At 40.7% G+C, this 26,627-nt stretch overlaps 2 protein-coding genes across 4 annotated transcripts; both read left to right on the plus strand.

The window, feature by feature from the left end:
• On the plus strand, positions 1-23,806 carry cpsf6 (cleavage and polyadenylation specific factor 6). Of its 3 annotated transcripts, none has more exons than XM_071522322.1 (12): positions 1-99; positions 2,038-2,247; positions 2,566-2,669; positions 3,210-3,355; positions 3,880-4,065; positions 5,878-5,985; positions 8,084-8,582; positions 10,408-10,523; positions 10,675-10,828; positions 11,150-11,215; positions 11,351-11,559; positions 20,628-23,806. In XM_071522322.1, exons 1-11 carry the CDS (start codon positions 40-42, stop codon positions 11,535-11,537), a joined length of 1,836 nt encoding a protein of 611 aa, XP_071378423.1. In that variant the 5' UTR covers positions 1-39; the 3' UTR covers positions 11,538-11,559; positions 20,628-23,806. The 3 variants fall into 3 exon arrangements, with proteins under 3 accessions (XP_071378423.1, XP_071378424.1, XP_071378425.1); XM_071522323.1 differs by having other exon boundaries at positions 3,889-4,065; XM_071522324.1 differs by lacking the exon at positions 11,150-11,215 and having other exon boundaries at positions 3,889-4,065.
• A 258-nt stretch (positions 23,807-24,064) lies between these two features.
• LOC139646322 (uncharacterized) lies at positions 24,065-26,191 on the plus strand. The gene is made up of 5 exons (XM_071522327.1): positions 24,065-24,136; positions 24,331-24,567; positions 24,714-24,905; positions 25,085-25,256; positions 25,370-26,191. Exons 1-3 carry the CDS (start codon positions 24,065-24,067, stop codon positions 24,837-24,839), a joined length of 435 nt encoding a protein of 144 aa, XP_071378428.1. The 3' UTR covers positions 24,840-24,905; positions 25,085-25,256; positions 25,370-26,191.
• Positions 26,192-26,627: the final 436 nt, after the last annotated feature.

Raw genomic sequence — 26,627 nt, forward strand, 5'->3', positions numbered from 1 at the left:
AGTCTGCACCGCCCGGCGGAGAGACAGGCAGAGTGGAAAATGGCGGACGGCGTAGATCACATCGATATCTACGCCGATGTAGAGGAGGAATTTAACCAGGTATTTAATCCTCAATCACTAAACGTAGCTTGGTTGTATTATTTTGTATACATTGGCGTTATCTGTGGTTGTTATTATGAGTGGAAACGAAGTGCTAACCCAGTCAAACGAGCCTCACGCGCACACAGGCCCCCTTTCACCATGCTGCAAACCTACAGCCTCAGCTAGGACTCAGCCTGAAATTGTCAATATCTGTTTTCCTTAACATTGTAGACGGTATATTTTGCGTGTAACATATGATATACCACATGCAAAACTATTTAGCGCCCCTGCGCAAGCACGAGAAACGCATGTTTTTATTGTTTAGCAACCGCACATACTGAGGCCGCAGCATGGCCTTCTATGGCGGGCTAGGAAGTTCAATGAACGCAGTTAGCTAGCTGCTATTAGCTTTACAGCTAACAATGTTTGGCAAATCCTCCGTGTTCTCCTGTCATGTAAGCTAGCTTAAGTCAGTAACGAAGCTAGGTGAAGTGTTGCCGAATGGCGAGCCTATAAAACATTTATGAGGGTGAAATTAAAGAAAGGCTAATGTTAGGTCAGTTGTTAGCTTTAGGTTAGCCACATTTAGTCGATGGCTGATGTTGTTTTTATTCTTCCCACACGCCCCCTTCTTCCACTATAATGTAGTCGTGCTATTGTCAGTTTGTCAACTCTGGGATGACATTTTCGTGATTTTTCAGGATTGTAGTTTATGTAGACGTAACTCTTCAATCATTTCCATCTCATTTCCGTCCCTGAAACAGCTATGAAATGCTGTAGTTTGTTGACCCGGCGTGCCATATCTCATGCTGCCTTCAAGTGCCCCCACAACCTGGTGAATTCAATAGTTTTTTGGTCGGAGATAATAACAAAATAGACCATGTAACAAAAGTGTTTTTGTTACCATTTTGATTTTAGAAATAAAGATACTTTGTGCTGCAGCGGCAATTGAAAAGAAGAAATTACACATCAGATGTCTTAATTTATCAGGCAAAACGCAATGAATAACGTTACATCAGTTTTAACATCAATTGTTGGTACTGTTTTTATGCACTGTGCCCCTTCACATAAATAACCCCAATAACCCTAATAACCTGTTCACTCAGTCACTCTGGATACAAGCATCCACTGAATGTTTAAAATGGAAAAGTTGTTTTGCTCTGGCTAATTGTGTTATGTGTGCTGCAGGCCTACTGTGTGAAAAGATTATCTGTTCAGGTCAATTTGAGATTTCTTTTCCCACTTGGTTGGGCCAATAGGTCAAAGTTCAACTCACCCCTTGTATATTTTTTCACTGGCCCTGCAGGCAAAAACGAAAATAACAACCATGATCAAACCCTGCTGTTTGTTTGTATCTTGATATTGACCAGTCACATGATTCACTACTCCTTAGAAATCTGTGGGTTTTAACATTGTATGCTGTAGGCTAGTTCTTTTACCATGTGAGTTAACATGTCTGTGCTATGAAACTCTTTAAGGCTCCACCGATATCACCAAAACAAATCCCTGTATATTCATTGTACTTGGTGAATAAGGTGATTCAGACTATGATCGGCATACAGTAGGAGATTGCAGTTGATAATCTTGAAGTGTTCTTTCTGTCCAATGATGCCATTGCTTTAATGACAAATCAGCTTTCTTGAGTCTCATGCATTCAATTCATACTATTTCTAATGTTGAAGTTTCAATGGCAGAACCAGTAAAATTGCCATTTTAGTATAATTTGAATGGGAATGCCAATATAATGGTCTCTATATCGATATTCAATGTATTGTATTGAAAAATAATGATACACTTAATTTGCATAGTACGTTTTAAAACCTTAGGAACAAACATGCTGCTGTCGAAACCAGTATAGAACTAGAATATTAGATTAACCACGTCTTCTATCAGAAAAATACTAAGCAGCGTAAACGGTCCAATCATTGACTTAAGTCTTATTATTATGTCCAACAGGAAGCCGACTACCCAGTCCATGAGCAGATCGACCTGTACGATGATGTCATATCTCCATCAGCCAATAACGGCGATGCTCCAGAGGACCGTGACTACCTGGACACACTGCCTGCACCAGGCGGCGCGGAGGGAGGCAAGAGTGCCCCGCCCAACGTAGTCTACACTTACACAGGCAAAAGGATCGCCCTATACATTGGAAACCTCACATGGGTAGGTCTGAGATTTCTATTCAGGCTGCTCAGTAACTCGGGGAAAGAACATCTCAATGTATTTTACTGCAGTGTCAAAATCCCAAGAGGTAGCAGCTTTTCTTTGGGGGAAAGGCGTTAAAGACAGCCGTGTGCAAAAGTTATTTTTCTGCCATGCTGGATTCTTGACCAATGAACCGATCTGCAACTTGGTGGAAAATCTTCAATTTTATTCAAACTAAGCGAATCCTGAATATTGGGATCAGTAGTAAAGATGATGATCAACATAACAATGACTGTGGCGATGACACTGGTGATGATGTAATTTTCTCTTTTGTAGTGGACGACAGATGAGGACCTGACAGAAGCCATCCGGTCGATAGGCATCACAGACGTGCTAGAGATTAAGTTCTTTGAGAACAGAGCCAATGGCCAGTCCAAAGGGTGAGCTGTGTGTGTGTGTGTGTGCGCATGTGGGTGTCAGACGTGCCTTTTCTCAGGTTCCTTGTTTGGCCCTGATACTTATGACTACACAGTGTATGTAATTTTAGACCCATTGTCATTTCACATCCTGAGATATTTGTTGTTGTGAAGAATAATTGAATTTCTAGGTGTGCCACTGCTCCCAGACCAGTCAGTGTGTTATCCTTGTATCCAATGTCTGTCACACTCAACAGAAAAGACATTTTTAAGTAGTATTTATTTTAAGATGGGCAAAATGTTTTCACCACTCCAGCCTTCATCAGATCCTCAAGGCTTCATTGTGGTTTAATAGACAGTCTCATTGCCCAGCCTGCTGTCAGCGTATCTTATTGACGTCAGCACATTGACCATAGATCATGATTAGATTTTGAAATGGATAAAGTGTAGGAATCCTGATGATTATTCTCTTACAGGACTAGCACTCACTCTGAATGTGTGTATGCGTGTGTTTGTGTGCGTCCTGTGTGTGTGTGTGTGTGTGTGTGTGTGTGTGTGTCCCAGGTTTGCGCTGGTGTGTGTGGGCTCAGAGGCGTCATCCAGGAAGCTGATGGAGCTGCTGTCGAAGAGGGAGCTCCACGGTCAGAATCCCATCGTCACACCGTGCAACAAACAGTCCCTCAGCCAGTTTGAGATGCAGTCACGCAAAAGTAAGTAGAGTGCACACACACGCATTACTGAGCTGGTCCAAGATGAACTCACACAAAAGGAGGCATGATTTGCACGGATTTACATTCTCGCACACCAATTGCTTAGTTCAAAATGCAGTCCCAATAAAATAGGATTAACTACAATACACACACACAGACGTATAGTCACTCACACAAGCAATTATTGCTACAATTAGAGATCCAACCGTGCAATACTTGGTGAAATGCATGATCCAGATGCATACGTGTCTGCATGCACACACAACACTCACACATACTGTATATTACTTATTACACATTGATTAGTATCTGAAGGTATTTGGGTGACACAAAATCGAGACAGCTATTGGCCAAGAGTAACTGTTCCTGTATATGGACATAACACACCCACAGGCAAAACTCTGGTGTAATCCCTGCAACAGCCACCGGCCTCGTCAGTGTCTTTGGGCGAATCTTGGGCAAGCTGTGCACTTCAACTAAACGTCTTAAGCGCTAAATGGGAATAAGTTGGTGTCTACTTGTTGTTTGCACAGGCACCCAGTCAGGCCAGATGTCTGGGGAGGGCAAGGCCGGCCCCCCCGGCATTGGCCCCCGTGGAGGTTTCCCCATGGGAGGTCGAGGCAGAGGCAGGTTCCCCGGACCGCCCGGCCCTGGAGGAGACCGCTTCCCTGGTCCTATCGGCCCTGGAGGGCCGCCGCCGCATTTCCCTGGTTAGTTTGGTAACAACCGTGTGTGCCAGTCACTCGCAGGGTGGGGGCAATGCCACTTTCACTTCAGTCACTTGAAAGACGCTAATTAAAAACTATGACAATCAAAAAAAACGAGATCAAAGAACAATCAGGACAGTTTTCTTTAAAATGTTCTATTAAAAGTAAAAAAAGAATAAAAATTAAACTGTGGATGTCTGTCAGTTTTCTAAATGTGATTGAAGTCCAGCTCCCTCAGTGATTAAATTGAAAGGGAATTGTCCATGGCCACTCAAAGAGCCCTCTGTTGGAAGAGTTCTGTCAATATAGTGATAACTGCATTCATTATATTCTTTTCTCTTGTACTTCCACCAGTGTTATTCAGTCTCAGCTTAACTGTTTTTCAATTCTAATACTTTTCTAATAAAATGTCCAAAATCCAGTTTTTCATATAAAGATTTCAACCATTCAAATAGTTCCTGTGATAGTTCAATGTTGCCTGGCAACAGAAGAGCTTCAGAAAGTAAGCAGGTCAATTCAGTCACTGACATGACAACATTTTGTTATCACTAGCCGTGACAGTCATTTGCTGAAATCCATTTTTCAATTACTTTGAGCGATTGCTTTTGCCTGATTTCACTGGAAAATTGCCAGGGTTCTGGACTTGGCTGAAAATTGAATCGGTTTTGTGTTGCTAAACAAGATCAATCCATCCTAAGTTTTTGGGCACACATCTCCTATTCATTTGTATTGAAGATTGATGCTCTGCTTCTTCCCAAATATTTTATTATGATTTTGTGATGCCCTGATCACATCTCTAATCAGTGCTGGAAAACTAGTTGAATCCTGTTTCCATGCTCAGCAAAGTAGTTAAAACCATTTTCCTATCCCAGCAAGGTAATTGAATCTGTTTCATTTAGTAACGTGACCTGGGTCTTATTGGTGAATAGCCAGAGATTATATAAGAGTTTGGTGATCCATTATATGTATAGGTGGATGTAGTGGGAATCAAACCTGTGGTTGTGCCATGCGTTAACCTTTGAGCTATATAGGCCCAGACCTGGTTAACTCTGTTAAAGAGATGCCTTAATTTTTTTTGAATTGTCTGTTTTTCTTTTTCAGGCTCTTGTCACCCATGTGGTGAAAGTTGTTTTTTAACAATAATAGACCAGTGTGACATTATCACCACAATGTAACAAGTGCCTTGTAAATTAAAAATGAGATTAATTCAAAATGTGCAGGTATCACTTTAAACTGTGCTTTCTGCCTGGCTGTGCTGGTCTGTTGGCACGGTCCAGGCTACGCTTCTACTCACACACTGCATGGAATGAAGGCTGGTCTGTTATATTCTGTGTGTTTCTGGAGAGGGGTCTGTCACCTTTCCCATCTCCCTGGCAGGGCTGTGTCTGTCTGTGTCTCTCTCTCTTCCCATTTCTTTTGTTCTCTATCTCTCCCTGTTCATCTCCACTTGAACGAATGCCCCTTCCCCATAACTGCCCTGGCTGCCCCTTTCTGCTTTCTCTGACATCTTACAACGCCACTCTTTGACAAGCAATTTGCTCAAGGCTGTACTTCACAAACTGCCAGCCGTAAACACCTTTCAAATCTTGGATTGGCCTTTTTAAACCTACAGTAGAGGAGGATCTAGATAGAGCCGCCAGCTTGTCTTTTCTCCTTTCCTTTTTTTCCCTCTTGTCCTTCATCTCGCCTTTTTCACGTCTCTTCACTTGCTTACCGGCTGGTGCCCTGTGCTGCTGGGCCGTGATAGGCCTTCAGTCGGGAGGCGGGAGTGTATAAAGGGAAGAGTTGTGATTGGTTTGTTTTCTCCCCCATTAGGCTCGGGGATGAGACCAGATCTGATTAGGCACCAAGATGGCCCTCTGATGGATATGAGTTTCAATCCCTTCCCGCCGGGGGGCAGGGACGGGAGCTGGCGACCCAGAGGTGAAACGCCTCGATTGATTTGATTGATTCGATCGATTCGATCGATTGCCTCCTTATCCTAACCCTGAGCCGTCTGTTTGTAGGAAGAGTTGTGCCATTGAAACCGTTGAGCCTGACTGCTCCCAAAACGTCTGCATTTATCGCATTGCAGTTTAAATCACTGAAGGTGTGGGCCTTTCTGAGGCTATATTGAATAGTGTCTCCACCAAGGCCATATATCAAGAAAGAGACAATTATGTTAAATAAGAATGGCCCTATATACAACAAAATTAAATGTGTGAATATGTGTGCATATCTGTAAACAAATTTTAGAGAAACATACGCTGTGTTCCATTAGGCTAAAGGTCAAATAATTAAAATTCCTACTTTTCTTTGTTGATGAAAGCGGTGGTTATCGTAAAACATTTCTGTTGTGACCTAATTTGAGAGCTAACAAAAACAAGCAAAATTGAAAAGATAACCGAACTTTCAGGATGTCTCCAGTGAGTCTCCAATTTCTGTTTACAATTCAGTGACAAGCTACTTCATTGTGTATAGGTCCAACTGATTCCTGATAAATAACATTAAGTTGTCAGGCAGCAGATAGCAGAGATTGGCTAACATTGCGGCAGTAAAATGTACTTCCAGACAATAAAAAGAATAATTAGTGGAAACAACTTAAAACAGTTACAGACCTTTCAATGTCACAACTTTTTTTTTTCCTTAGAAAAGAAAAAAGCTTTGATCCTAACCCTGACACCCCTGACTCTTCCTTCTCTAAGACTGGGCAGAAGCACACAGCAAGTCTCTGAAAGGCCATACTGCACTCTACCTAGTATATCTCCCAAATTATTAATTATATCCCTGTCGCCCTTGGATTGAGTTCTGCCAGAACCCTCTCTCCTGTATCTTTTCTGTTCTATAACCATCTGAGCCTCTATAATGGCTCAGTGTAAAAAAAATAATACTTTTTCTTTTTAAGTTTCTATAATTCCTTCTTGCAGTTCCATGAGAGATTGGTCAACTGAATGGTTTTTGAGAAAATCCTGTAGTGTGCACTCACTTTAACTGACAGCTCTTGTGTGGCCCATACACTCTATATTCTGGCTGCAGAACATGCATATCTCAAAAACTACATATGAGCTTGACATGCTGAGCTCTCAGTGCTGTTGGCACATGCAATAGTACGTCCTTTCCATTTAAAAAATAATGAGGAAAAACAAGCCAGCATTGAAAGGAGAGGCTTCTGGTTGAAACACAACCTACCTCCACTTCAGACAAGCCAGTAGTGTCTCTCCTGAACTCCTCTTGCCTTCTGATTTCATTAACAGCATCATTTTTGGCCTTATTAATTTCTCTATCGGTTCTCACCTGCTTTCTCTCTTTTACTCTTATGTATCCTAGTTCATTCCCTCTTTTTGGCTGCCTCTATTGCTATTCCTTCCTTGCCCATATTCCCCCACTGCACCGTCTCTCTCCGCTTTCCTGCTTTCTCTATTTTCCTTTGGTTTCTTGTGGTTGACTTGCCTTTTCGAGTAGCTTAGGGTTCCCACATAACAAGGAAAACGTGGAACATGACAACTAGTTTTCCAGTCAATCAAAATATCAAAACATCAAAAATGTTCATTTCAAAGCTCTCAAAAAGGCTTTTCCCAAAGGAGCATTTCTGACCTTGCTAATAGTGATGACCTCCCTAAAATCTACTGCAGTTTAATATTTTAGCACCTACAAATGGAGTTTCACCAAAGTCTTAATTTCTTAAAAATGTCCTGTTTCCTAAAGTAGAGTGGGAATTTCTTTGACCTCTGACAGAAAGGGGCTTTTGCAAAGAGGCCACAAATAAGTGCTGTAACTAGATTTTTGTAAACAGACGACAGTTGCGACTGCATCCCAAAATTCACCAGCGACTTTCACTTTTCTTACCAGCCAACTACATTTTCTGAATAGAAAATAACCTCCAAATAATTGTTTGTTACCAGCAGCAGTGGCTGGTACCATGATTATGCCGGTGGTAATGTCTGACCTGACTGTAACACTGAGTGAAAGCAAAGTTCACCAGTTCTTGAGTTGAATCATTCACCTCTGGCCTGTTTTTTCTGTTTGTTTTCTCTGTTTTCAGGTGGGATGCAGGGCCCCCCTCGCCCCCCTCCCGGTCCCCCAGGCCCCCCTGGCCCTCCAGGTCCCCCTCCCCCTGGCCAGGGCCTCCCCCCTCCCCTCGCTGGACCCCCCAATCGCGGCGACCGCCCCCCTCCCCCTGTTCTCTTCCCTGGTCAGTTTGGCCAGCCGCCCATGGGACCCCTGCCCCCCGGCCCCCCTCCCCCTGGTTACGGCCCTCCCCCTGGTCCCCCACCCCCTCAACAGGGCCCCCCACCCCCAGGACCCTTCCCTCCTCGTCCCCCAGGCCCCATTGGGCCCCCCATGGCTCTGGCTCCTCCTCCCCACATGCCAGGCCCCCCGCCTGGTGGACCTCCACCAGCTCCCCATGTCAACCCAGCCTTCTTCCCCCCACCTGGCAACAACAACATGCCCCCCAACGACAGCCGAGGCCCCCCCGGACCAAACGACCCATACGGACGCCCGCCACCCTATGAGAGAGGGGACTACGGCCCTGGAGGACGGTAAGGATGGATGGATGGTTTGTTATCAGTTTACAAGAGGACCTTTTTTTTTAATGAACAGACACGATGAATGTTCTACTGAAAGAGAAGTGTGTATGTAGTAGAAGTATGGCCAAGGTGGAATATGATTATGGTAATAATAGTGATGATAATAACCATAGTTATTGTAGCGCTTTTCAAGGTTTTCAAAGACGCTTCATAGCAAGAGGCAAATAACAATTTAAAACATCAAATTGCAAGCAGAAAGGTAAAATGACTCATGGTAATATTGAGAAAACAAGAACGGCGAGATAAAAGAAACAAAACAATGTATCGACTAGCAAGCAGACACAGACTTAAAAAAGGTAGAACAAAATAACTGAAGAAAATTGAGGAGAACAAGGGAGAAAATTATATATTAAAGGCTACTGTGTACAGGTTATGGTTCATGTTTTTTTTTTTATCATTTTAGAGTGTAACGGCCATGGTTATTTGGTGGTTCACTATATGAAATGCAAGTTCTATGAAAGGAGACTACAAAGAGAATAAAACTGCCTTTAGAATTTGAGTTTATTATTTGCAAGCAAAGAATAAGACGTAGCATGTCATTGTGCCCTTTCATCAAACTATAAAACTGTTTCTGCTTTAGCACTGGAAGTAAATGAAAAACAACCTGTGCTCTAACCGTCCTGTAGTGGGGGAAAGTGAATAGATTTTCCCCACAGGAATCAGAGTTAGTGGTGTAACGGACCGTAGTTGATCCGTGATCCGTACAGATCCGCCTCCACGGTTCGGATGTGAACCGCGGATTAATTGCAAAGTTTAACCATCATAGTGTGAAATACAGTTTTACTGCCACTGTTACTTTTTAAAGTAATAATTCCCTAAGTCCCGATTCAGAGTTGCAGTGAAAAGATACAGACAAGACAAATGCATGCTGTGTTTTACTCTGAAGCGCAATGATTGCGTTAGGGAAGAAAAAAAAGGAAGAGCGACTGATTTAAAAGCCGTCGCTTTCGCCTCCGTTGAGTGAAATCCCATAGGCTATGACTTCGGGCATTTTCAGTGGTGTAACTGGGAAACAGGGCATGCTTGTCATCGTTGAAATAGATCACAAGATTGTGATGTTTACTTCAACTTCGGCAATATGCTGCCTTCCCTTCGACACACAGCTCCGCTCGGAGAAGCTCCAATCTTTTGCCTGTCTGTGGCATAGCCTTCAGGGTTGATAGGCTATTACTCATGACGTGTAACCAATCAGATAGTGCTGTGGGCGGGACATTGAGCGAGACTACAGAGTGGTGACTACAGACAGAGGCGGCTGCATCAGAGTCAAAGTAGCACATTTTTAAATTAATTAAATTCACTACTTTATTGCCATGTCAACACAGTTGATAGGAATTTGCAGCTCTTAAGAACAGACACAAAAACACACACACATAAGTAAATAAAATATATAAAATAAGAACAGCAAAAACAGTTATCACATTTATACATTCAAACATACATAATATAATAAAGTCCTAAAGTGCTACATTCGTTTTAAAGTGCTTGTTGCTTTGTGCTGCTACCCACCTACTTTTAAAGTGCATTTAACCCTAACCCTTTTTTTTTGCTGATTCGAAAAATGATCCGATCTGTGACTCAAAACCGTGATACGATCCAAACCGTGAGTTTTGTGATCCGTTGCACCCCTAATCAGAGTAGAACACACAGAAAAATATGTATAGCATTATGCTATTGAGGGATTTCTAGATCCAGACTTTTTTTGGACTCTTCCATTAAGTGGAACATAACCTTATTTGTCAAGTGACCTGTGTGTGTGTGTGTGTGTGTGTGTTTTTAGGGAGATGGAGGCGTCGCGGACCCCGCTGAGCGAGGCAGAGTTTGAGGAGATCATGAACAGGAACAGAGCCATCTCCTCCAGCGCCATATCTAGAGCGGTGTCTGACGCTAGCGCAGGTAACACACGCACTGAGACACATGACACAGAGATGCATACCATGGACGCACACACATACATACCGCTGTTTGTCAGTAACACACAAACTCCGTGACTTGACATAAACCCAAGCTTACTGCAGACTCGCCACTTTTCTCTCTCTCGGTCTAGCTGACTATGGCAGTGCTATAGAGACCTTGGTGACAGCCATCAGTCTGATAAAGCAGTCTAAAGTGTCAGCTGATGACCGCTGTAAGGTCCTCATCAGTTCCCTGCAGGACTGTCTCCACGGCATCGAGTCAAAGAGCTACGGCTCCGCCTCCAGGTGAGAAGTAAAGCAGGTACCCAGACCTGCCTACCTGTATGCATTTTGTGTAGCAGCTCCACATTTGGACATCAGATTATGCTGTTGTTAATGTTAAAACATACTAAAAGAGGCCTAAAAAAATCACATTTTGGCTGGGGTGACAGTTGTTCAATGTTATTTTCCCATCCAAGCAGCACTTTTGACTTTGGTAATCTCTTTGTTGTGGCTTATGTTTGTGTACTTACCAGCCACTTTTGCATTTTTTAAGGAGAGTGAGCAATCCAGTATTTTTGTGAGTAGTTGGTAGTAGTATTTTTACTCTGTGTATTCGGACATTAGGGAAGAAGAGAGGGAGACGTCACAAAACAGACAGTTCTGGTGGGATTCAGTCCCAGGACAGTGGGGGTATGCCACCATTTTTAGGACCATTTCTATTTGTTTAGTTGGTGAAATGGTGGATTCTTGGATTCCTCTGTGGATAGAGAGGATACTCTGATACCCAGAATGCAACCCACTGTTGTTTCTCTTTGTTTGTGCCAGGCGTGAGCGGTCCAGGGAACGTGACCACAGCCGGTCCAGGGAGAAGAGCCGGCGCCACAAGTCCCGCAGTCGTGACCGGCATGAGGACTATTACCGAGAACGCAGCCGGGAGCGTGACCGCCACCGTGAGAGGGATCGGGATCGAGACCGGGAGAGAGAGAGGGAGAGGGAGTACCGACACCGCTAGACCAGAGGGGAGAGGAGGGGAGGTGTGTATGAATATTACAATTTTTTCCCTCATTTTGTCTTCTTCTGTTCTGTCAGTTTCTCTCTTCTGTCTTCTTTATCACTACTTTCATGTCCCAGACCTGGGCTGAGCCAGGCTGGTCCAGGCACAACTAAACTAAACTTCATGGCAAGAGGAGAGACCACCAGTCTTCAACCTCAAAAAGTCCTCTCTTTGATTGCTCACCTCCTCACTCCTCCTTGCCTCCTCACCAAGATTGATTGGATTTGAGCCTCTAGTAGAGCAGTGTTTCTCAACTGGAGGCTCACAGCCCAACAGTGGGGCACCAGACTTTTTGAAACAGATGTGCTCCCACAAAAAACATCCTGTCAAAATTTGATGTAGTGTAAGGAGAGAAGAGGTAAGCAAGGAAAGACTTTTGAGACTCAATCCTTTCATGGTTTCAGGTAGGTGTCAGGTAAGTCTGCTCTTCTCCACGTTTCATTATCACTGATCTGCTGTTTTTACGGTGTGTGTGTTTATACACATTTCATGTGTTTTCACTATGCTGCTTTGTACAAAGGGACCTTGTAAGAGTTTGTATCTATACTGTAGTTTTCTATCAACACTCTCCCAAATTCAGAAAAAAACCCTGCACCATTGATAGTTATTTGTAAATTGACTTTGTGGATGCATTGTAACTTTTTGGTCTACAGGCCACAATGGCTGGTACATTCCAAAATTCACCAGCCACCTACTCTGTTTTTACTCTGTTTTATCAGCCAAGTCGAATTTCAGAGTAGAATAGTGAATTCTCTAAGAGATAGGATGAACTTATGCAAGGCTGGAAATCACCACCAACCAAATGGCGGTAAATGGATTGGCTGGTAACCATCTATCATTTAGAGGTCCTGTGCTAATCTTAAAATCTATTTGGCTGGTAAAAGAGGGGAAATGGCTGGTAAATTTGGGGATTTACCAGCGACTTTGGCCGGTAGACAAAAAAGTTAGTTTTCTGGCTTGAATGTATGTGAGGTAATGGTTTCTCTAAGTGTATTTGACCGTGACTTGGTTTGTCAGTGTGCTTCTGAGAAAGGTTGGTTGAGTGATTGTCAGGTTTCAGATGTCATAGTATTCCACAGTCATTTGTGACAGTACTTAGACCGACATTTGTGACAGTACAGATTTAGCATTTTGCCTTGATGCTTGTTCCGTATATTCAAATTAAATTGTATTTTTAGAAAATATATGCCAATGCTCAACTGCATTTTTTTTAATGGAGCAACACATTAAATGTTCAATTCATTGAAAAAAGTTGGTAGATCTCTACTTTGACATGTACATCTGTTTTTTAAGAAAACTAGTATTGCATTGGAATACTTAAAAAAATCTGAAAGTTTGTGGTTACTGCTTTAACTTCATGAAGTAATTTATGCACTGACACCATTAATATTAGCATTGTCTTGAATACTGATGTAGCTTGTTTTGAGAGCCCCAAATCAATTTGGATACTTTTGTTTTGAAAACCTGCCAAATGTATTAGCTATGTTGTGTATACATTGCCATCGATTTTAATTTGAAAACTTGAATATCATTGTCATTTTATCATACTGTCAAGAGCAAGTGAGAATTGACTATCAAACCATGTCAATATTTGATGGTTTTTTGGACAAAGAAAAATTTGACAATGTGATTATGCTACATGTACATGTCAGTAATATAGCTTGACAATCTGTGTTTTTGTGTAGTCGGGTATTGTTAGTATAGAGTGTTGCTCATTTTGCTGCCATTACACCTCAAGTCAAAGGGGTTGAAGTGAAGTTAAAACAAAATTATTTACACCACTTTATACCAATGTCCTCTCATAACTTATTCTGGATCATAAAGTGGAGTCCAAATCTTGCAATTATGCAAAATGTCACTCAGATTGCAGTTGTTTTTGAGCCAAAACGGGTTTAAAAGTAAACATTTCGCTGCCCTTCCCATATTTTCCCAAGGCAATGAATTGATGATTTCATTGTAATCTGTTTTAGTAGTATATCACTGGTATATTAGCAAGAGTATATTACTGTGTAAAGGTGGTGATGATAGTGGGGAGAGTGAAACCTAGAATCAGAATAGCCCTTTTCAAATCGCCATGTGTACCCAGTAAACAAATGTTTGTGCCGCTCACCAGGCCATCATTAAAAACAAAATTTATTTGAGCTGTCTGGTTCAATGCAACTTAAATTACACAAAATAAATCCTAACCATTATCTCATTGTGACAACTTGTAAATGAAATTTAAAGTGAAAATACTAATTAAAACTGTCAATGATTTTCAGTTTCAAAGCAAACATGTAAGGGGTGATTTGAAATGACTGTGATACATATGGAGAGTCTGAAATATCGGTATTTAGTTCTTTCTGTGCTTCTCATCTTGTATGTATTTCAGAAATGATTACAGATTACGGTACAGTAGATCAAGGAAATAAGCATGGCGTTCCAATAATTAGACTATGGATCAAACTTGGGTCAATTACTAATTAAAATCCCCTCAAAAACATTGATTTGCTTGGCCCTGCCTAGAGGGAAAGATGGGCAGGATTTGTATTTTTTGGATTGGTTCTATTATTCCAGAGAGGTCCACCACAGATACAAAATTGAATCCATTTTAAATAGTAAATCGACCCAGGTTGGCTAGAGATCATAACAAAATTGTTTCCCAGTGTCTTGCTTCATAGATATGACAGCTGGTTGTGATTTTGTTGGCTTGTTGGTGTTTTTCAAATGGTAAAAGATTTGTAGGATGACTTTTCTTCTGTGAGTGAAACTACTTAACTCTAGCTTGTATATAATTATTTTAGGTACCAGCTTGTCTCTTGAATGTCATGTTTTGCTTACAAATGGCATGTAGATGAATACGTTTCAGGCTAATGTTGTAACATTTACTGGTGTTTCTCATGGCAATTTAGCGTTTCACAAAGCATTTTATATAATCTTTGTGTTGAGATGCTTTTCCCCACCGTGTTACTTGCGTGTAGATATTTGGTAACATGGTAAATTTTTGGAATTGCAATTGAGTATCGGTGCTGAACGTTTTTGTGTTATCTTGAGGTCTTTCCCACCCAAGGCACTATAGAAATTGTTTTGTGTTATGTACAAACCATTCCTTGGAACAGGTTGAGTTATAGGAGTAGGCCATTTATTGTGCATTGTTTTACAAGGCTTCTCTTGCTTTTATAAAATGGCTAGTTGAACAGTAGCATGACAAACTTGAATTGCTCTTCTGTTTACAGATTACAGTGGCCCTGCAGCAACCTTCTACGTGAACACTTCTCCCCAACTAATATTTCTCAAAATAAGTTCCTTAGTCTCATCAGAGAAGGTAGAAAATTGCCTTGTAAGTAACTCAACTCCATAATTTAAGAGAATCGAGGGTATATTTCCAACACAAGTGTGAGAGGTGAACTTGAGCTAAAATTAACTTTGTTCACTCTTGCTATCACTCCACCATAATTTCTTCACCTAGCAGTGCACACAGAGCATGGAATAGGTCCTATATATTCAAACTTTTGTATACATTTGTTTCATGATAAGTGTCTACTTTTTCATCATTTAACTCATTTAGTTTGTATACTGCTTTATGCTGAGGAATATTAGCTGGGGTGTTGTCTTAGCTTGTGGAGTTGCTGCAGGAATACTGTTTGCCATTCGGTAACAAAAGCACAGTGGATTCTTTGTCTTTGAGCTAGCTACTTTGAAAGCAAGAGAACCATTGTAAAAGAACGTAAAATGAATGTCTTATTCCTTAGAGAACCTTTCAATTGATGGCCATAGTGTAGAATCATGCTAATCTTCATCTGCCAACTTTAGCTAAGTTGATCTTTACTCTGTTCAAGTCCATTCTGCCATTGCTACAAAGCAACTCAGTGAAAGTAAGGCTGCGTGTCCACCGGGAACCTCTTTACAACACAGGCTTCTTCTAGTTTTCAGTGGAAAGGATGTGTGCAGTAGATGGGTTCAAAATATTTGAACTTAGCAATAGAGCACAGAGTTTTCAACAGTAGCGAAGCAACAGCATTAGCCACAACTAGCGCTTTCACATGCATCTCTTTAGCTCTGTTAGATAAGAGATCCCCAGTGGACACAAGGCCGAACAATTTTTGATAATATGTAGACAGTATAAAGACTTAATTGCTAAGGTGTAAGCTAATGGGGATCTCATTAAAGATTGTTGCCCTTTTTCACCTTTTTATTTTTACAAAAATGTTTCTTGTGGTGTGAATGAAATGACCAGAGAATATATGGAAGTGGAGAAAAATGTTCATTGTAACATTTTTAAGGCCAAACATGTCCATTCTGTAAAATTAGTCTTTTCCTGTACATGCAGTTGGTCTGATATCACAAAGAGCATGTTTTTAATCGGGGAAAAGAGCTGATCAGGATTGAGTCCCAAATATATTGCTTTTATTCCTGATGATGATAATGCTGTCCGTGCCATGTCTCTTGTGTCCACAGATATGCTTTAACACTGTTTTATCTGTTCATATAGCCATGGGGGAGCGCACAGTGTTTGTACCAGGCAGAAATGACTTTATGATGCTCTCTCTCCAGTCTGTCTGTAGGTGTGTGTGTGCTGGGGATCGCAGCCCTGATGTCCTGATCAAACGAGCATAATCTTTGCTCATGTCAAACCTGGGTCAAACAGGGTTTAGAATCCTTTCTGATGACATGGGAAGTGTTTGAGTCACCTGTAGCTGTCGGCCAAAGGTGTGGGGTCAGCACATTTTGGACAAGTCCAAAGTATTTGGGTGGGTTTCAGAGGAAAGTCAGGAAATGGACATTCACACCCATTTCATGTTAGTGTAGAAATGTAGAGTGAAGCACACGTACGAGCAATGAAATCTGCTTCTCCATTCCATGAAACCATAGAGTCACAATTTCTTTGACCCTGAGAGATGACCTGAAGTCAAGATGTAAAATATTAAGCAGTAAATTACATTCTTGCAGTAAGTGTAATTTAGAGTAACCTTAGAATAACCTTAAATTCCTTGGACATTACATTAAACAAATCTGCAATGTTCAAATACGATATTGTAAAATGGTAAATGTGTAGGATCGCAGGCTGTTCTGTGGTATACTTTGTGGCAGGTGAACTCATTTGAAATCATTAAGTGTCTAAAAGGATTTGATGGGCTGTTTGACCCTGGTTTGGCTGTAGCTTGTTCTGTTTCCATGCTGTATTGATTGACACACTGCTACACACCATAATGTTTTCTATGAACCACCCACCAGTAGTCACAGCAGCCAGATTTATACATTTCTATAACCATAACAGTTTCCTTACATGAATCTAAAATGATGAATGTTTAATGTCCCGCATGATTGTACATTAATATAATCATAGAATGCAATGATAGAATGATACAATTTGCTCATTACCTCAAGTTCAAATGATTCCCATTGCACTTGTACTGGATGTTGTAGTCCAGAGGTGAGAGAGTTCACAGAGGGGTGGGTGGGACTTTTGCCTCTTTGTTCTATGAAGTGTTGGTATTGTCTGATTCACTCAAATGTTCATGTCTCCAACCATGCACCATGTAATACCAAAACCTTTCTATGGCTAGTACTTAACCAATTTAAACAAGTATTTCTGTTTTTGGCCCATGCAAAGTCAAACTCTTTCTATAAATATACTGAACTAATTCAGTATCATTTTGAGACAAAAATATTCTGTGTAAATACCAATTCAACTTGGCATCTCTGCACCATGTAAGCAAAACCTTGTCACCAACACATTTGAAATTAGTCTATACTTGAAATTACCACTAACTTGAAATGACTTTCTATATTGGAACTGTTCAACTGCAAAATCAAGTAATCCTAGATTGTAAAGGTCATTTTTCTGTTTGGGACGGGAGGGACAACATCTGTACCTGGTGGATGGGTTGAGAGGGTTTTTAATGAGAGGAAATTAATGAAGTCACTGTAGCATTGTTGACAATCTACTTCAAATTGCAATAACAGTCTATTACCATTTATAGTTATGATATAGATGCTGCCTTTCCAATGACCTGTATCTTGCATGCTGGACTTGTCTTTCTCATTGAACAGTAGAATAATTTGGGTGTTATACACTGGAACTGTGTTGACCAGACCGTACGGGGTTACCTTAAAGCGCCTTTGCATTAAGATGATTGTTTTCTCCATTATCAATCTATGTAACAATCTCGTTATGCTTAGAAACCCTACCACTGGACTGTTGTGGCAAATTCTCACTTCTGGTGTTAGATGCGTCCCATTCTCTTTGTAGTTAGTTAGTACAGTCGCTCTTGTCCTTTCTGTCTCTTCCTTCTGTGGTGCTTAATTTCCTGAAAACCAATTTGTTATGTTACAGTTTAGTTTGTATTGCCCCTCCCATGTACCCTTTCCTCAAATGATACCTCGACATTATGAGTTTTAGTGATCAGTTTTCCTTCAGAAGGCATTTATCGCAAAGTTTTGGAACTGGATTCTCGTTTGCTTTTTCAGTCAGCAGAAAGATGGCATGTTGTTGCTGTTCTTAGAGTAGCTTAGAATGAAAAATACGAGAAACATTCTGCTATAGAGTGACCCTCGAAGAAAAATAAATACTAAAATTCATAATGTCAAAACACTATAAAACTTAATATAGCCATGCATTTATTTCAACAACAAAAACAGAGAGGATTTTAGAACTTTTTTCAGTATTCATTTAAAAGACCTCAGAGAAAGTAAAGGACAAATGGGAGGGAGCAACTCTTTTAGAAAACTGGTAGGAAACTTGGTAGGAAAAACAGCATTTTAAGAGTTCTCACCCCTTCGCAATATTTAACACTCTCACTCCGATGAGATTTCAAGATGTAACCTCTGCGAAACACCTACTTTGATCTCTTGGCTAGTTTCAGTGTAGGTAGATACATATGTAATGCATTCACTCTACATGTAAGAGTTGGCCTTACCCCCCTAAAACATGCAGCTAATGAGAGGGTACATTTGATATTGTGCTGATGTAAAAAAAACTGACCCTGTTAAGCCGGGCACACAACTACACGACGAAGCTCGTTAAGTTACTGCGGACAAAGAGCCAATCTGATCCGGACTTTGATGACCCAGAATTTTCGAACATTTGATTTTGTCTACATCGCACTCCTAGTAAGATTTACGAGTTTTCAGAGTGGTGAGCAGCAATAGCCAATGAGAGCTCGCTCAGGAGCAGCGTGAACATCAAACAATGCACAGTCTAGCAAGCTCTTTTGATTGGATTTGATTTGGACTTCATTAGCCGGACTTTACAGTTTATGTTCCAACACTTTGCAGAACAGACGGCACATGCTGCCTCCGTTTCCCCAACCATTCTCTACTCCAAATTCAGCACCTAGCCCTCTAGTTTCTTTTTCTTTTTTGGTACAAATGAGTGTCACAGTCACATTTAACATTGGTTTTCGCGAGACAGCAGGGTATCTAGATCTTTCATACCCAAATCCAAGTGAAGGATCTTTTAATGTGACCCACATCTTTGGCACAGTAAGTGTGCACACCACTACATCGGCAAGACAAGAAAATACAGGAAAGAAGGTCACTTAATGTGAGCGGTACAGAGCTCCTAGGTTCTTGACAATCATGTAGTGTGTGCTCGGCTTTAGGTGCACTGCCCCTTGTTTTGGGATGCACATGTAAACCAAAATACGTTGCTTAGTTGTGGCAGGTGATTTGAAAACTGCAGGGTAAAGTGCTTGCCTATGTTTTATAACTAGTCAGTGACCGTTAGTCAAAGATGTGCCGTCTTTGGTGCTAAGGCCAGTAGGCTACCTTAGCTAAATTACAGCAGCCTTCTTTAGTAACTTAAATCTCGAAGGTTTTGTGAATAGATGTAAACCAAATATTGTCATTGGTATGTTAAAAGAGTTTTTCTTTCTACAACAGTAGAAGTGTATTCTGTCCTAAATGAGTGAAGTAAACTGCCTTCATATGTCGCATTTAAGTTGCATTTACATGTATGAATGGCCTCTATTTTCACACCAAAAAAGAACTAGCATTTACAAAATTGCCTTCTGTTAAATTAATGAGATTATTTAACCATAGCTTGGTGTTAAGCCCCCAAATTGTGTGTGTGCGATGTTGTAGCAATAACTTGCCAAACCATGACCCCAAAACTGAGCTACGCAGTGAAATTAGTTTGCATAATTTTTGCCATTGCATTTTTAAAAAAAAAATAGAGGTTCAAAACACACCACAAACAAAATCTTTGTCTATTTTCTTCATTCCATCCTTGAATGTGGAATCCAAATCACACTATAGACGATTCAACAGTAAAAAATGACCAACTGCTTCATTGTTCCAAGTCTTTAGATGTAAATTGGATATATGGACGGTATTCCCTGTCTGTCAAAAGTGCTTCATGAGAATGCAACCACATATAAGCAACAATAGACAGATTTACTTAATTTGCATATCAACAATACCATGGCCATATCGTAGGAACAGTGATTTAAAAAAAAAAACGGAATTGTTGAATTTTGCATGGTACATTTAAATGCCATTGGGTATAGGTGGAGACTGGACTGAATATAGTGGTCATTTATTCATGTGTGGACATTTTGCAGATAGATTTCTCTTTTGCTTCTCAGATTTCTGCTGTTCAAGTTTGCATGACATGTTTCTCTGTGTGTCTTTGCCAGGGTTGGGGGCAATACACGGTCAACTCAACATGTAAAGACAAACTGCAATAGATGTGCCAATAACAGTGCATTCATTCTGTTATTTATTAATAGGCTGGATTTGCAGGGGCACATTTTTACAAATTCCAGGTTGTTGGATGCACAATTATTTATGTCTAATCGGAGGTGGCCATTTTCCTTCCTTTTTCATGCATTTTTCCTCTCCTGATCACACAACCCTTGTGCAGTGTCGTCAAAGTGTTCAGTAGTTGAATTTGGGGGATCTTCCACTTCCTGCATTGATTGAATTGAAAGTGAATTGAACCCAGCCCTGGTGTCCACTGTGTACGTGTAGTCTAGAGGTTTAATGGTGAAAAAGAAAAATGAGCAAAGTGTTTACTGTTGGGCTGCCTCGAAACCAAACTCCACCCTTCGTTTTGACACCTTTCAGCTAACGAGGATCAAGGAAGGATGGAAGGAAAACAAGGAACAAATTCAGTGCGACACCACCGCCCCACCCTGCATGACCGGACAGGATTGCAACCTCAGCCACCGCCTCTTCCTCCACCCCTCCATCTCTCCTCTCCTTCTCCTCCACCCATCCTCCTCTCTCTGTCTGTCCATCTTGTCTGCCTGGCTAGGAACAGTGGATGGAAGGCCCTCACCTGTGTACGGCTATGTTATCAAAACATCTATACTCATGGTAACTAAAGATGAAAAAACAAAAAAACAACTTTCCAACAAGCTCTTTTATTTTTATGATGTTTTATTTGATATGAAAAAGATGAGTTCGTGTGATGCTTTTTCGCAATGTAATGAGAAGATTAAATGGCCTGCACGATCCGCAACATAAAAGACACCCAACATGATGACATCCCGTTGTTTTTTTGTTTTGTTTTGTTGTTTTTTTTTGCTCGCTGTACTGTGTACATTTGTCAGTTTAGGAATCATTGTTTTTATAGGGTACCTGTTTTTGATCTTTTGTCCCCACCCCCCTCTTGTTCCCATTTATTCTTTTCATGGTTAGGATAATGTTTGTAAATGTCTCTCTGCTTTTGATGATAAAAACTAGATTGTGTTGTAATAAAAAAGGTTTACTGAGGTCCACTCTGCATTTGGTGAATTCCTCTACATATTTGGCTCATTTATATTAAATGTATATGTTGTACTGCAAATCATTTTTCATAATGAATTTGTCTACATTGAAATCACCTTTTAGCTGCTATCTGTTTTACTATAGGGCCTGTTATTGATCAAATTGAGCACCATTCACCAATGCCTGTGTTTCTTTGTTTTGTTTTTGTTTGTTTTTTTCCTCAAATTGATAATACTTTTGCAAGGTACAATTAATGTAATATTTTGCAATGTGGGTTGATTGATGATGGCTCAGAAGATATTTAGACTTTGAACCATTTTTTAAATGTATTTTTCCACCTGCAATCCATCTATTTTAGCAGTTTTGGACTTCATCCTGTAACTGAAAACAGCCTCCATAACACTGCTGAAAAACTAGTTTCTCACTTTTGAGTAATGGGTAATCGTGTTAAACAGCCATCACCAATTCATTGCAAAACCAAATTGTTTTTGATTTTTTTTTTTTGTTCTGTTAATGTGAAATACATACATTCTCAGACTTAATGCACTTCCCATCAAGCAACCATTTTCCAAATTTAAGTAAATGTACAATTTGTTTTGTGCTCCTATGTTCCATACCTTAATTTAAGACTCCCATATCACACCATGGAATAAAAATAATAAAAAAATTTAAACTGTAATATTGTAAGACACAAAATCAGCACAGTTTGGTTATGCATTTCTATGATTAAACGCTAATTCTTTGCTGTTTTAGATAACCAGTGCTGTCGAAATAGGTTAGTAAACACAACTCTTGATTTGGTGATTGATTTTGATGTGGGTTTCCCACAAAACCCTCTGCTAACATCCAATTTAAGGTCTAGTTCTTGTGTATATGATGAGTGTCACACAGTGTGCTGGAACTTAGCATTTGTCAAGCTTTTCGCCTTAAGGCTTGCTGTGCATTCAGGAGAACTGGGAACATGGAGATTTTTGTCCACAAAGTTAGAAAGAAAGGAGAAAACAATATTGTCACCAGAGCCTGAACCAGGGTGTTGATAATTTACACAAATTTACACAAAGTGTTTTACCCCCATTTCAGCTTCTCCTCACGACACTGTCAAGTCTTGAGGTCTAATATATCAGAGTCATCTTTGTTTTCATTGACAGTTTGATGAACTAACAGACATTGTGGCAGTTGAAATGGCGCTCAGTCAAGGGGAAAATCTGTCTTGCATGGAGAATACGCTCAGTTTGAGAGTTTGGTTCCAAAAGAGCTTTGCTTATCGCAGTGCCAACTGTTCTTAACCTGAATGTCACTGCTGTCTGCTGAAAACCTAACTCAGTCTTTCTTGCATGACAGTTCAGATAGTTGTTTATGTCTTGGGTGAGTTTACTGACACTTCAAAGATATATAGTTGTCTGGCAAAATGAGTATTTTTTTTTTATTATTTTCTGAAAATGTTGCTTTTGGAGATGCATGATTTTCATCAGTAATATGTCAGTTAAAATCTTAACTTTCCTCTGAAGAATTTTGTTTTCACAAGGGGATGTATGTAATTTGTGTTAAGATGAGGGATGTCATCCCCACTCAATTCATGGTTACAGGAATAACTTTCCAAGCATTTATACAAACCACTATGATGCTAAAGTGTTTTATATTACCAGATGTCAGCTGCTATAAGGGAAACTCTAAGTCACTGCTCGAACATCCTTGAAACTAAACTGTAAAAGAGTAACAAAACAAAATGTAAAGTGAGTTTTGATACAGAAACAACTTAAGTGAGACAAAAGCAGATGGGGCAGTTATCTTTAAGAACTAAATCAAAAACTTTCAAAACAATTAATGGGCAATGTTAATGCAATTTAATTAAGATGTCTGTTAGTTGTCAACAAAATTAATGTAGCTGTGTGGCTGCCTTGATGTGACTTCTCTCCACAGCGCTGAAGGTAAGTGTTTTCAGGTCCACCTGCACTGCAGAGGAAACATCAGTGAAATCCAGAGGAAGACCGGCTGGCTCTGCTGCTGTCCTTCTGAGCACCACTCTTCTGCTCTTCATCACTTGTACTTCACTTACACTCTTCAGAGTCGGGGATGTAATATACGTAATTGTTGAAATATTTCCCCAGTATTTCACTTGTCTTTGGGCAGAGTGCTAGTATGAGTTTTCACCAGTGATTCCCTGCTGAACCTCCATTTACTACCTTTTGTTAAGGAATGTGATGTTTTTCTTTAATTATGTAAGCATCTAAAGCAGTTTTTTTTCTTTTGCCCAGTGTGGCCCAGATCTGAAACTTTGCAGGTTTAAAAATATTTATTCTATAGTGACCGAGCCACAGCTGGCTGGGTATAGTGGTGATGTATGCTCAGTTTTAGAATAAAAGTAACAGTTACTGCTGTTAATAGTATTGTTTGGGTTTTTCAGTGTAGCTTCAGTTTACAGGTGTATGGAGTCGATCCCCATTCCTTTCCCGTGGGGATTCCTGTTCCCCTGTGACTCTTTCCAACTTTGTGTTGTCATCACAATATCTGAAATATGAGAATGATTACTGCCCTCCGAAAATAAAACTTGGAATTAATGCAGTCATTTAGTCTCGTGGTTTTCCTTTATGCCAAATGCATTTAGATGTGAATGTTGTATAGCAGGTGATGGAGGTACCACTAGTCATGGGATGTCAACTACTGCAGGCCTCTATTGAAGGAAAGGGGTGTGTGAGGAGGAGTGGGAAATTAGTGACTGAGATGCTGTTTTGGGAACACATAAAGTACATAGGGTTGTACATATAATGTATGTTATGCTATATACATCCCCAATGAATCTTTTGTGTTTTTTTCAAGCCATAGTAGCCTACTGCTACTACTTGGGCTTTTTACCCAAACCCAAGGTAAGAGTGAGAGTATACTTTTCTGTGGAGTTAAAATAAATTTGTATTTCATCAAAAGTTAAAGTTGATAAACCTCAGCCTCCACTCTATCTCAAGTTAACGTCAAAGAGTTAGCTGTTGTGTTAAATGGATTGGTGCTGAAAAGTAACTGAATCTTTTCTCTGTTCCCTCCATCTGCTCTTGTCTCCCCTCAGCTTTCTGTCAGGATGACATCCACTGGTCGTCCCAGACGCCTCCAGGTCCCTCCTCCCCTCTCAGTACCTGGTGCAGACCAGCAGGAGTTCCGCAGCAGCAACTACAAGCTGCAGGCCGTCCTGGGAGAGGGGAGCTTTGGGAAAGTTGTCAGGTGTCTGAAGTTGGACACCAACGAGAGCGTGGCGGAGAAGATTTTAAAGAAGAGAGAGGCCTGCATCCATGAGGCCGAAATGGAGGTGGGCCACTTAAATGTTCTGGATTTGCTTGAGTAGCATTTGTCCAGCTGGTCAGGTTTTAATTGACCCACTGATGAAATTCATTATATCATATGTGAACTAAATATTGATCATATAACCATCTCTATTTTCTTGTTTACTCCCAGGTTGCCATGCTGAAAAAACTCCTGCATTTGGAGCTGGACAAGTGCCACATTGTAAAGTGGTACGACTGCTTTGTGTTGAAAGGCTGCACTTGTCTAGTGTTTGAGGAGTTGGACATCAGCCTGTGAGAGTACATGAGGCAGAGGCAGTCCAGCCCTCTGCCTCTGAAAGACACGAGACAGATCATTCAGCAGGTAGGCCTACAGAGGATGTGGTTTTCACAACCAGATTGCAGACCGATTGAAAGACAAAGCTAATTATAGAGAAAATATGAAAATGAATCCCCAACGTTTGTCAGAAAGAAATCAAAATACAAAGTTTTATCAATGTTCATCTATGGCATAAACTCTACATTTCTATATTGTACTTGCAGCTTTCGACAGCTTGAAGACTGTTGGAGTAATCCACACCGACCTCAAGCCGGACAATGTCATGTTGGTGGATTGCCTGCGAGAACCAATCAGGGTCAAACTAATACACTTTGGCTTGGCCATCCCAACATCTAAGGTTAAGATCGGCTATATTTGTCAGCCCCTTTACTGGAGGTGAGATCTCTAAAGCCCTGGACTCATACTTAAGTGTCTGTCCTCTACAGTCAGTAAGTAGCTGAGGTTGTGTCACATATTTCTCATGTTGTTAACTCTTCTTCTCTCCTCAGGTCTACAGAAAAATGAGGCCATAGACATGTGGTCGCTGGGCTGCGTTATGGGTGGCCTGTTCCTCGGCCGCTCCTTCTACCCTGGGAGGTGTGAATGTGATCTGATCTGTAACCTTCCTTTCTACTCTATTCCTAATAGATCTAGTACTGCTGCTTCCATAGATACTCTTCCTGAAAGATCAGCAGGAGGCGATCACATCAGACACATCTCCAAAACCTCATGGGGTCTTGATGTAAATTCTAGACTAATGTGATCATCATCCACACCCAGGGAGAGCCAGGGCAACACATGCTGCCCCCCCGGGGCAAAAACTGGCTCCTTTTTCAGGAGAAATGGTCATCAGAAACTCTGGAGGCTCACAGTCCCACAACTAAAGATCTAAATAACATCTTCTCATGTAATGTCTGTGGATTTATTTTAGATATAATAATAAATGAATGAAAGTGACCAAGAGATGTGTCATCTAGGGAAAAAAAGAAAGGGAAGAGGACAAGGAAGGGGAGGAGGAGCAGGAGAAAGAGAAGAGGAAGTGTGTGTGTGTGTGTGTGTGTGCTCTCTCAGAAACCTGTCCCACAGTGTTTCCACCTGGCAGCATCTTTCTGCCTCATCGTGGTTCTGATTGTCTTCTTTGTTTTGTTTTTTATCCTCGTCTTCGCTGAAGGTCTAAGGCTGGTGCTGCTGGGCTCAGCCAGGCCTTACATGTCTGTCCAATGAGTTACTCTCTGTCCTGTGCTTGTGAAAGAGGGGGAGGAGGAGGAGAAAGACTCTGTCTTTACTATCTCCACCTGTCACCACCTCCTATCACCCTGTCCCTCAACAACATCATCATCATACAAATAAATAAAAATAATAATCCTAAAAATAACAATCCTTTGTATTCATTTGTCTTAATCTAAAGTCAGTTTAGCCTTCATTTCTGTCTCTGGTCATATTAATTTGTACTCCTGCATGTAATTGCAGACTTCATTTGTATCATTTGAGTTTTAAACAGTATTCTAAGATGTGGTGATTTTTAATGTGAGAAAAAAAGTAACAACAATCAAAAAATAGTTGGATTCAAAGAACTTTTGGAAAATAATCTTTTGAACAGAATTACATCGGTGTCCTGTAATGGGTCAAAATATTCCCACAAAACTCGCAACATGGAGAATAGAGTCAGAACAGAGTTCATTGAAAATTGTAGGCTATTTAGTAAATCTACAATTTGTCATTTGTAACAAGACACCTGAAGAGAGTACAGATGCAAAGGATGGCCTG

This window comes from Centroberyx affinis, unplaced genomic scaffold (genome assembly GCF_046629955.1).
Source record: "Centroberyx affinis isolate AG114_WGS23_722 - 3 ecotype Tasmania unplaced genomic scaffold, CSIRO-AGI_Caff_v1 ptg000976l_1, whole genome shotgun sequence".
Taxonomy (NCBI): Eukaryota; Metazoa; Chordata; class Actinopteri; order Beryciformes; family Berycidae; genus Centroberyx; species Centroberyx affinis.